Source organism: Hypomesus nipponensis, chromosome 20, assembly GCF_054491055.1.
Source record: "Hypomesus nipponensis isolate SF chromosome 20, ASM5449105v1, whole genome shotgun sequence".
Lineage (NCBI taxonomy): Eukaryota > Metazoa > Chordata > Actinopteri > Osmeriformes > Osmeridae > Hypomesus > Hypomesus nipponensis.
This window is the reverse complement of record NC_140380.1, coordinates 10,687,867-10,700,267: the sequence shown is the minus strand read 5'-3', so window position 1 is coordinate 10,700,267 and position 12,401 is coordinate 10,687,867. Positions and strand designations below refer to the sequence as shown.

The following is a 12,401-nucleotide window of genomic DNA, read 5'->3' as shown; positions in this document are numbered from 1 at the left end:
GTCACCTGAAGCAAACCCCTCTGTGAAATGCCACGATGAGAGGAGGTAGCTTGTGAACAAAAAAGCAACAGGCTTTGTTTGCACCAAATCCCACCTGAAAGCAATTCCAATCCGTTAAATTCCTCACACTGGTTTTCATATCTCCTCCCTCTCAGAGTTCTATCAAGATAATCGGGTAAATAGCTGTGCCACACCTCCCCAAGTCATCTGGCAATGTTCTCTCTAAAGGCTTGTTCCGTTTTTCTTGTGAAGGAGACATGGTATATTGTTGTGGTCATGTGTTGAGGGCATGCATGCACCTTGTGTTGAGGACAGAACAGGGTCAAAGGTGAAACGACTTAAACTTTCAACAGGAGAACAGCAGTATAGACATTTCCCTATCGTTTTCCATCTTTTTATCGTTTTACATCCTTTGTGACTGTCTCTCTGTCCTGTTTGCAGGGCGCTACCTGGCCCCCAAGCCCCACAGAGAAGCCAGCAGGGGCTGGGCTGTACTCTGGGGAACCCTCTCCTCCTCTCTTCTTTTCATCTCTCTCTCTCTCTCTCTCTCTCTCTCTCTCTCCCCCTCCCCCCCCCCCTCTCTCTCTCTCTCTCTCTCTCTCTCTCTCTCTCTCTCTCTCTCTCTCTCTCTCTCCCCTCCCCCCCCCCTCTCTCTCTCTCTCTCTCTCTCTCTCTCTCTCTCTCTCTCTCTCTCTCTCTCTCTCTCTCTCCCCCTCCCCCCCCCCCTCTCTCTCTCTCTCTCTCTCCCTCTCTCTCTCCCTCTCTCTCTCTCTCTCCCTGGTGGCCTCCTCTCTCAATCTGTGTGTCACATGTGTCACAGGGGGTACAGGCACCAGAAGGTTGTGCTTTTCACAACACTCCCTCAGTCCTGGTTTGAATGGTTCCCTACAGGCGCCACGCTTCCCCCCCCAATTCTGTTGAAAGAAAAGTGAAGAAATCATTCGATGAATTATTACCTTATGTGTATTATTATACATGTACTCCTCCAGAATGGAGTTAATTCCTGATCTGTACTGATGTGCCTTATCTATATAAACTGTCTATAGGCATATTTTTATAAACATGGTTGTTCGGGCATAACAAACTTTTTATACTTAAGCACTTTGAGATGGTGAGTATGTTTTTGTATGTGTGTGCGAGAGCTTGACGTGTTTGTCTTGTAAACGCTGCTGTGGCTGAGAGAACAATCTCTCGTTCTCTTTCCACGCGCAAGATTGCGACGGTCAACTCGTGCCCTCAGGCACCTCCCATCATCTTTTCACTGGCTTTACTGACACAGCGGGCGTTGGGCAAACAAGCCCAGCATGGGCAATAAGCAAGACCGCAGCCATACAGCTTCAAACTAACGCCTGGCTTTGCCCCCCCCCCCCCAGACACAGAGTGTTGTAGGAGACACTTCCAGCCATGCGCTGGGTTTTTATACACTGGCAATAAAACGTCAGGGAACATTGATTTGGTGTAAACACCTCTTCCAGTCTTGACATTCATCGCCTCTACTAGCTCTTTTTATTTTATTTGTGTTTTTATTTTGTAGTTTTTACATTAAAACCTTGTGCAGCACAACCTTAACAAGCTGGTACATTAGCTGTTACGTGTGTGGTTGTCAGGCTTGGTGTCGTGCACCTCTATAAGTCCAAATACCTCCCTCTAAATAACCTCAAACAAACTCCTGTTGTTCGAAACTTGCAGGAATACTAAGCAGCAACAGTCACAATGTAATGTAACAATGTTTCTTAATCATATCCTTCCATAATAGTTTCATTCAAACTCAATAATTAATATATATATATATATATATATATATATATATAGTGGAGTTCATAGAAAAACGTGTATTTCTATGAACGTATGTTGTGCATTGAACCAGTTGTGTGGGCATTTCTAAAGATTTGTATAACCAGCATAGCTGATCAAAAAAAACATTTTAATAACTTCTGTTGTGAGTGGAAGCAGGCATCCTGCCCATTGAATCTCCAGGGGCGACAGGTGGCTTTATACTTCCTAAAAGAAGTACCGCCAGTTTAAAGAGGCAGTGGGGGTCTGGATGGTAGCCTTGAACAAAAATAGGTAGGGGTGAGCGAGGGGAGAGAGGGACAAGAGAGAGGGAGGGAGACTGAGAGAAAGGAGAGTAAGAGAAGAGAGAGGGAGCTGGAGATGGAGGGAGACAGAGAGAGGGGAGTAAGAGAAGAGAGAGGGAGCTGGAGACGGAGAGAGAGGAGAGTAAGAGAAGAGAGAGGGAGATGGAGGGAAACAGAGAGAGAGGAGAGTAAGAGAAGAGAGAGGGAGCTGGAGAGTGGAGTGAGAGGGAGGGAGACGGAGAGAGCGGGGACTTGAGCACCTGTGTGTTCCGGAGATCTCCCGATGCTTCCTGTCAGCTGATGGGAGCTCCGCAGCGAGTCCTCTCATCAAGACCTCTCCCAGGTGCGAGTCGCTGTCGCTCGGAAACCTGACAAAGTGAATACGTGCGCATTCTATTACTGTCATCCGTGGCACAGGGGAGGAGGGCGTTTTCTGTTCCCCCGTGATGTTGTCTGAAAGGATACCCACGTACGTGACGTTAAGTGCTGTACACAAAGGATTAGCTTTACCCCCGAAGCTAAAATCAAACAAGGGAAAAGTGTACACACTTTCTTTTTTTCTTGGTTTTGGTGTTTGATTTGTTGACTGGATGTGTCAGTGGACTTTTTTTATGTGAGAGAAAGTGACGCAGAAACACAAGTGTTTTGGCACTGATATGATGGTTGAAGTAGAGGGGTACAGGAACGCTCACACTAATCAGCCAGTCGTGTCTTTCTCTGGAAATGTCAGGTTGCTGAATCGCGGCAGTGTAGGAGTGGGGTTTGTTATGTGTGTTAAAAGGAAAACCATAAAACAAATCACAACGGAACTGAATGAATCTTTGGGGGAACACTGTTTTGAGGTATTATTTAGATTTGTAGCATCCAGAATTTAACTGGAGGAACACAGTCTTATCTTTCAGAGATTGATTCTTTGTCACCCATCATGTCAACAGAACATTGTACTGTAGATGTTCCGGTTTAACCTGCAATTGATTGAGACTTAAGCTTTTGTCTTGGTTAGCTGCCAGACACTGAAAACGGTTTCCTGTTTCTTAAAGTAGCTGTCTTATCAATTAATTATCTGGGCTTGGTTAAAAGCTGTCAAAGCTAGCAAAAATGATTGTCTCAGAAGCCGTTTCATCCCAGTTTGCAGTTCTGGTACATGAGTGGTGATGCATGGGCCAATACGCTTTGGTTCCCTTCTCCTGTGGGAAATAAGCCAGGATGCATTTGTTGAGGCCAAAGATCTAACGTACGGTACATGTTATTGATTACGTACAGGAAAACCCGTTCACCTCTCCCTCCTCACCTCTCCTCAGGGGACCTGGGGTCGGAAGAGGAGGTTCTGGAGATCCCCTCCATCACCAGGCAGAAGGCCGGAACCTACGAGTGCACGGCCGTCAACGACATCGGCACTGACGTCCAGACCGTGGAGATCACGGTGAACTGTGAGTCAGCATCGCCTCCAGTCATGTCTGGTTCAGTCATTTATACAAGGGAGGGAGTCGAGTCAGATTGTGGTTTCGGTTTTGAATCTTAGGATTTTGCTTAGCAACGATCACGTAAGTGTGTGTATGTAATTGTAACTAGTCATACATTAATAATCACAGGTCTGTTTACAGTAGAAGCTTAGTCAAACGAAATGATATATGTTTACCGTTGGAAGAGTGGACATGTTTTTTGATTTATTCACTTCACTACATCCTCTGATTTAGACCATGTACCAGGTTATCCATCTCTACAGCTTACATAAAAGACTATTATACACAAACATAAACAAAAAATACATAAGCATTCAAATAGATGAACCGCAGCAGCACTTTGTCAACAGACTGAAGGGAGTACAAACCCTAACCCTGACGTGATCTTCTCCCCTCCCTTTGACACGTTGACCCTCTTAGTGACCCTCTCCTGTCGTTCACTTCCATGTTGCTCTGACCGCCGTGTCCTCCCATGTGCCCTCTTGCTCGCCCAGATGCCCCCAGCGTGTCAGAGGGCAGAGATGTTGGGGTGACCCTCGGTCAGAAAGCAGTTTTGGAGTGTGAGGCTGATGCGATGCCGCAGGCCAGCTTTGAGTGGTACAGAGATGACAGAAGGTAATTGGGTGTGTTCATTTTGCGTCTTTGCTTAAAGACGCAAACTCGATGACTGTACACGTGTAACCATTTCATCGCCAAATGTGTGATGATACTGCAGAGTACAGTTGTACAAGGTCTCATATCTGGTGAACACTTCATTTAATCAAAATATGAAAGTTGTCAAAGACAATCTGAAATCCGGTAAAAAGTCAGTACACTGTATCTTGATGCTGTGCTGATTCATAAAATATTCTACAAGCTGAATAAATACAAATCCCTACTGGACTCCTTTCAGCAAGGAAATACCAATGTTCCTTTACCGCACTTAAAAATGTCAGAATAAAGAACTTAATAATTGTTCTATGATCCCTTTTTAGGATTCTCGGTTTTGATGGCATCGACATCGAGGACTTAGGGCATCTCTCCAAACTGATGTTTTTCAACGTCTCTGAGTCAGATTACGGCAACTTCACCTGCATCGCCATTAACACACTGGGGAGCTCAAACACAACATTTCTTTTGTATGGTGAGTCCATGTTTTACCCGCCCAGCTGCAGTGGTACTAAGCGTATAATAGAAATAACAGAAGGCAAGTATAAGCAGTATTAACTTTGGAAGCAGTATTTGAATACAATGTATTCTGTACATGAATCTACCTTAATGGTATTTATGATGGTGATGTTATCGATGATACCATCAACATCAGAATGACCACACTTGCCTGACCATTGATACATTCACCGGCCTTTTCGACATCCCAAAGAACGCTGCCAAGGTTTATTTGATATTTGAGTTTTTTTGTTGCTTTTTTCATATCGATATATATATATATATACATTTGCTTTACTCTGTTGTAGAGGTAATTGAGCCCACTAGCTCAACACTATTGCAAGGTTAGTATTCCGGACTTGCATGTGTTTAAACTCCTGAGCTCACCGTACACTAATAGCATGAATAAACACGGCCATTTTCACAGTCTGAATTTGTTTCCCATATCATTGGAGTTCCTCCTGAGCATCTCTCCTCTTAAACCAAGGTGGTAGAGATTTTCGGTTGGTAATCCTGTAAATGAAATGGACCAGATCATTTGTACCACGCTGCCTGAAGAAATGAGATGTGCAGATACTCACTAGGAAGCACGGCTGTTTTTGGACACAGTTGTTTGCTTCTTATTTAGTTTAAAGAGTTCAGACTGCTCTGAGATGTTGCATCCCTAGCTTCTTCCTGATAAAGAAGAATCTCATTTAAACATTTGTGGAAATGGCCAAATCAGGAATGCTTTTCTAATTGTTTTCCATTTTTCTTCAATCAACCTTAACCGTCTTGTCTTTTGCATGGCTTAATGTTGCATGTGATCATCATCTGTGTAAGTATTTTGTCTCTATTAATTTTTTTGTTTGAGTTGTGCGTTGAATAGTTGTGTGTGTGTGTGTGTTTGTGTAGGGAGTAGAGGCTTGTGTGTGTGTGTGTGTGTGAATCCTAGAAATGTCTGAAACGTATCCATTAAAATCACCCAACCTCTCCCTTTGTGAGTCAGTATCTGTTGTGTTTGTGTGCTTTTGATGTGCGTCTTGGCAACAGTAACTAAGTTATTTGGAAACCACAGAATGATGGCGATTGTAGTGAGAGCTACTGAATGCTCTCCTTACAATTACTTTTGCCAAGACCCACACACATAGATGTTAAGATAACTTGTAAAAAGTTTACTAGTAGACAGATCAGGTATTGAATGTCCCTTGTAGTGGTAGTTACTTATGTTAGCTCAGTGTCACATCTAATTCAAACGCAATGCTGGAAAACAACATGGCCATTAAACATAAAGAAAATAACGCATTACTGTACAAAGCTACAGAAACTTAGATACAGAGAAACAACACAATAAAATACAGTTATCAGGGAATTGACTGGATGAGTGGGCATACAAAGTGGAAGATTTTGTACGCAAAATCCCACCAAATTCTTGACAAACAATTTGTTGTGAGGCATTATGGGATGTGATGGTGGTAGTTAGGAAGAGCATCCACTGGCGCAGCCATCTGTGGTGCCTCTCCTGCCACTAGAACAAGGACATGTTAGAGGACAACAGACGAGGTTCTTGACCCTGGCCTCATGTAAGCTTGTATTCCTAACAACAGCAAACTAAAATTGAGATGCAAAATAAAACAGTTGGATATTTTATTTTTTTGCAGTAAGTGAAACCAGGCCCTTACTGTACTTTATGGCTCTGATTTTGATTGTTACAATGCACTATTATTCTAATTATCCACGTACAGGATTAGGATTAATCCACTGTGGCAGTATAATTGGATACATGTCCCAAAAGAAAAGATGGTGAACTCAATAAAATCCAAGGGAAATTAGAAGTCATTGTATTCCAAGCTTCAAAGCGAAAATTCGAAATAATCCAGTCTCTTCTCTCTGTAATGCCTGTTTGCTGCAATATTTGTTTAAACGGGTCTTTAGCCATGTTGACCCACGTGACCCCTTCAAAGCCACGAAAGAGAGAAATCGTCCGACTCATAAAACACAAGAAAGATAGAAGATGTGCTTTGTTATTTCACATTAAATATCTGTTTTGGTAAAGGACCGGCATTGCAGTCTCTCCCAAAACAACCCAAAACAACATATCCCTGTGGCACATTCAAAAATGCTTGGGCAAAGCCCCTCTTGCCCCACCATAACTATCAGACTGATTATTTTTCTCCTGCAGTTGATTAGGTTGTTTACACCAAGCTGCAATTAAGGCTGACCTGAACACTCAGCTAGTCTAGGTTTCATTGTACAATAAGATGATGATAAGAGGTCAAGTCAACGAGGCGTATCGGCAAAGGAGGGAAGATAACAGCTGCCGTTGCAATGCAAATTTGCTTCCTAAAGTACCCCTGCTTAAAACATTAAGCTGCAGGATTAATCTGTTCCTGAAGAACAGTGTTGGGGCTTGGAGCACTTTGAGTAGCGCTATTAACGAAGTGTGATATTTATTGTTAGTGAGATGGAGCTTTCTGTAAAATCACACCTTTGAGAATGCACTTTTTAAGGTATTTTAGGGGTTATTAACAAGAATTGATTATCTCAACAGATCTTGATGTCACTAATACATACTGATGTACAGTCAGTTCATGTTTGGTTTTGCAAATGTACCATTGACTTGTTTTTACATTTTTGTGCAGAATTATATTGGCCACCCATCCACATTAAGTTGGAGGAAGGGGTTAAAGAGAGGTTGCTAGGTTACGGTGGGATTTGTTAAGGAATCACATGAAGGATCCATGATGGGCAATATAATGCTGAATGCAAAATTGCTTTTTATTTTGGTATAACCACCATTTGCCACTGACCTTTATTGCAAATGAATGTCTCCTTTTTTTCTAGAGGAGTCAACTTCTCCTTTAGCTTTGACAAGCTCTGAAACTTATGCAATACAGTCAGGTTTGTAAATAATACGACCATTACCTCGCTTAACCCAAATCTAACGATTAAACATCCAATGAATAATTACCAATAATAGATCACTGATTTAGAAAACTTAACCTTTCTAAAATCTAAGGTTATTGAGAGTAGTTGTGTAAGAGAATAGATATTTTTTTTCTTGTACAAGCAACGGTATACTTCTCCTTGGGTTGACAGTTTGTGTGATGGTTTATAGACTGCTGGGAAAGTACCAACACAGTGAATCATTTGTTATTTGTGAATAAGTTTATACATGTCAATATATCTATCCCCTAGTATAAACATGAGAAAGGGAAAAATCAATCTTGACTGCGTAAAATTGTCCAAGTATTATTTTGGTTCTCTCTTTTCCGCAGGACCGAGAACAGTTCAGGATGGGAACAACGGATCTCTGGGAATCCACACACACACGTACAACTGTGTCGTGTTTGTCCTCTTTCTCCTCTTCCTGCTGAGGGTCTGAAGAGGGATGTCTTCATGCAGATTGTGTTTTCTCTCGCGTGGAATCGCAAACTGAACTACTACATAATGTCGAAACGCAAAAAAAAAAAAAAGTATGTAACAAACATTTCTTTTTTTTTTCTTTTTTTTTGAAGCTGAAGATTTAACCTTTTTTTTTTCTTTTCTTTTTTTTACCATTATGGTATGATTTAATTGTTTGGTTTAGGGTTTGCCACTTATTGAAAATTTGTCACTTATTGAAAGTCTGTTTATACATTTTGTATCACAAAGTTTCAATGAGAGACCAGGTTATAGTAGGTGTGTAAGGTGATTGTCAAACGTACATTGGTAAGCAAAAAACACAGATCTCCCCATGAGGTCTAATGACCTTACATGTGTTTTTCCATGTGCTATCATAATGTAAGTATTACAATTATGGTCATGAAAAAAGACATGTTGAAATGTTTCTTTTTTCTGCAATGATTTGTGAATTTTTTTTTTTTTTCTCAGTTTTTGCTCTGCTAATCTATTCTTAGTTTAATTCCTGTTTTTATGAAGAGAATATTATGAAGTTGTAATTATTTAGGCACAAGCCTGGTTTGATTCCTGTTTAGCTGGCGCAGCTATACTCATGGTGTTGAGTATATCCACTAGTTAAGAATGGATGAGCGTTTTTATTAATGTGGACATCTAACTTCAATAATATATTTCCATGCAACCGTTTGTCAAAGCAACCGGTGTAATAATTCTTAAGTTGTAACATATTGACATGTCATTTACATTATTTGTAGTTACTTGTGAATGGTTACTAATTTAACTATTTGTGTGTCAGACTTAGGCCATGTCCGTTATAAACATGGGGACAAACTTTGGTTTAGAAAAACCCAAAGACTACGTCACTACGTCACTGCAGAGTTTGTCGTCCACTCTTTGGCTCAAACAGAACCTATAATTGGTTTGTGTTCAACCGCAATCTATGAACTGACTATGCATATTGTGCATATTTTGTCAGCAATTAGACTGCTACCACACTGTTTAATGATGTTTTGTAAGTTGATAACCTGGCTTTGAAGGTTATCGGGCAGTCATTTATATAACCGTTTTGAACCTCCCAATATAAGTATGTCTACTTAATCCTCCTTAAGGACACACCACCTGCTGTAGTTGTAGGTCTATGACTCAGCAAAACCCTTCGTTCTGCAAAACAGCCAAGTATATGTATTCATTTGAAACGTAAGACTTTGCAGTCTTTCATCCAGACTGTTGCTCCTGTGCCACATTGAAATGTGAGGTCTTGAACGCATTCAGTATCTCCAGACAGACTCCCTACTGTGTCATGTACTGCAACGTTGAACGTAAAGCGATATTCAGAAAGGCCTTCACGGATAACGTACATGAGCGGTGGCATTGCTATCCTACAGGTTCCAGTTAGGGTACGTCAGATACCTGAATGTTCATCTCCCTTCATCTACTTCTTAACAATGTTATGTTTGTGTGTTGGATTTAATATTACCAAACACAACAGTTGTGGATTTCATCAATAACATACACTTAACAGTGACAGACCATTGACAAATGCTTGGCTGTGGTTAAAGGGACAGTTCACCCAAAAATCTAAAATACATATTTTCCCTCTTACCTGTAGTGCTGCAATGCAATCTATATTGTTTTGTGGTGAGTTTCTAGGGTTTGGAGATAGCTGCCATCTCTCTAATGTAATGGAACAAGATGGCACTCTGTGCTTGTGGTGCTCAAAGCGCCCCAAAAATACATTTGGAAAAACCCGACAGAAATGTCTCTCTCCAGAAATCATGACCCGGTTACTCAAGATAGTCCACAGACCTTGTTGTGAGCAGTTTCAAGTAAAACGTGACTGTTGGGTGAACTGTTCCTTTAATGGGTGATTGCTTTGAGACCTATGCAGTACTTTGTCCAAATGTACAGGTCTGAGTATCTGGTTCACAAAAGAATACAGAGGCAGATTTAGCAAACCGGTGGTGCTCACGATAAAGATAGATGCTGACTTTTTAATCAAAATTCACATATTGCATGATGGGGCCAGTGTTGATGTTAAGGAATGAGAACACCTTAACGCACATCACTGAAGATACAGCAATGCACAGAATGGTTAGCCCTTAAAACAAATATGTTAATAAATAAAAAGATTTGTATTTTGGCTACAGCACCACATACAGTATGCTATTTGAACTGATATTGTCTGTTTTAAGATATGATGGTTAACGCTATAGCTACTCTTTGTCTTGGGACTTAAGTTGAAGGAAAATGCTATGGGTAGATTCAATACAAGTTGTAATCATTTTGTTTAGTTTCAAAAGCAGATGTACAGAAAGGATTCAGGGCTTCTAGGAAGTCTCTGCTTCATCCGTCTCTAAATACCTATTTCGATAATTTTATTTAGTTTGAGCTTATATTGTACCTACCCTATAGTATAGTGCTGTTTGTGATGTGACGTGATATTTGTTTGATATGCAATGGGAATAAATTATTTTTAATTTTAAGATATCACTGAGTTGAGATGGGTCGTAACCACTTGGGGTTAACAAAGGTACATGATGGAATTTCATGATCTTATTAATCCATCACAAATGATTAGCACAAACATTTCCCTAATAAAACAATTGCTCAAATGGTCAAGTCAACTCAAGGTACTCACTTGACTCCTGTAATGTAAAAGATGATTGGTTCACATGTATTTTCTTTTTGACGATTGTGTGTTCATATTTAAGACTGACAATAATAAAATGTTGTATCTAAATGCCTCGTTTTAGCCATCTTTGAGCCCTAATGTAATCTCTTACATGATTTTGTTCTAAAGATTTGTCTCAATTCTGTTTGTGACACAATGTTTTGAATTTTAAAATGCTCTGAATACTTAATATTGAAATTTAAACACCACCGAATTCGTCGGTTTTAAATTCACCTTTTTAAAATGAAAATATTAATCAAATAATTAAAAAAACAGATCCCCAAATGTAATGTTCGAGAATTCAAGTCGGCTCAAATTCGAGGTTCGAATTTGTTGAATGTGGCATGTTCAAATAGCCTGGTCCTAACCAGAATCTCGTACATTTCATTTGTACAGAGATTCTGGCCTACAACAAAGTCAAAACTTGTCAATGGAGGCGCAAGGCCAGACTCTCTGTACAAATGAAATGTACGAGAGTCCAGCCTCGCTCCATCTGTTGAAGTTTAAAACTATTGGATCTGCCCAGAGCCTCTCTGTCTATCTGCCAGAACCAATTGCTAGCATTCACCTTAGCCTATTCCTTCACCACTACTGTAACAGAGCTAGCTCCCGTAGATGGAAACTTTTCCCGAACCCCGTGGGGAGGAGGGCCACATTATGGCCACCAACAATTGCATTAAAGTCAATTGCATTGAGTTTATTGTCACTTGTCACGCAAGTTTATTGTCACACTAAGTCAAGTTAACCTGTATTTAAACTTGTGTTTAATATAGGCTCAAAAGCTCATAACAATTTGTTTGTATTTCACTCATTTGATAGGATTATGATAAAACACATCAATTAACTAGTGTTTGCATTGCACTGCGATGTTAGTGTGACAGCGTGTAACGAACGTGGCCACGCTTCGTCACTACATGGCATCGTTCGCTTAACGCTGGGCTCGAACGCACGACCTCTGAATTGCTAAGCGCGACCACTACCAGCTACGCCAAAGATAAGCTAGCTATTAGTGAACGCGGAGAGCCCTTTATACACCTGAGGAGTGATTTTCACTGGTTCACACCCGTTACATTAGCTACGTTCAGAGCAAATTTACAAATTAGGAGTTTCATCAATAAAATAAGTACACTTTCAGCAACTAGGCTACACTGCCCACTTCTCGCTACATTTTAATTCAGATGCTGAAGTACCGTTTAGCTGAACTATGAATTGTAAAAACTTAACGCTAGAGCAATGGCGGTCAAAGGCGGTTAACTTGTTGCTCACGGTAACCCCGTGCACAGAGTTATGGGTAATACCTGCCGCCATTGAGACAGCAAGACAGCTCATATGCTCTCTTAAAAAATGACCGTTATGTGACGTATTTCAAGGTATCTTATTAGAGCGGAAGAGAAGATTTAAGACATTTCGAACAGTCCTTGCTCTCTTAATAGGAAGGAAGGAAGGATTTTAAGACATATTTTATTTTAGGGATAATTTTAGCTAGTTAGCTGCTAGTGTTGCCTATGCCATCTCGTAAAGATAACACATGTCCCAGGTTCGTCCTGGTCCGTTCCTGTGATAATAGGTGTACTCGACTAAATGCAGCGCCGGCGTCGCCTGCAGCCCGAATGACTTGAAGTAGCCAATGGCATTCTCAGCTTCAAGGCATCCGGCTGCAGCGTC

General features: G+C 40.8%; 1 protein-coding gene across 5 annotated transcripts in view; it reads left to right on the top strand.

The window, feature by feature from the left end:
- The window catches only part of ntm (neurotrimin), a 179,433-nt gene extending 168,628 nt beyond the window's left edge, over positions 1-10,805 (top strand). For 3 of the 5 annotated variants that reach the window (XM_084684172.1, XM_084684175.1, XM_084684171.1), the window contains 6 exons: positions 3,380-3,508; positions 4,036-4,156; positions 4,516-4,664; positions 4,996-5,031; positions 7,511-7,567; positions 7,945-10,805. In XM_084684172.1, the coding sequence (XP_084540298.1) occupies positions 3,380-3,508; positions 4,036-4,156; positions 4,516-4,664; positions 4,996-5,031; positions 7,511-7,567; positions 7,945-8,051 (599 nt within the window). In that variant the 3' untranslated portion in view covers positions 8,052-10,805. The remainder of the gene's footprint in view (positions 1-3,379; positions 3,509-4,035; positions 4,157-4,515; positions 4,665-4,995; positions 5,032-7,510; positions 7,568-7,944) is intronic. The other 2 variants (XM_084684173.1, XM_084684174.1) reach the window with 2 other exon arrangements.
- The last annotated feature ends 1,596 nt before the right edge of the window (positions 10,806-12,401 follow it).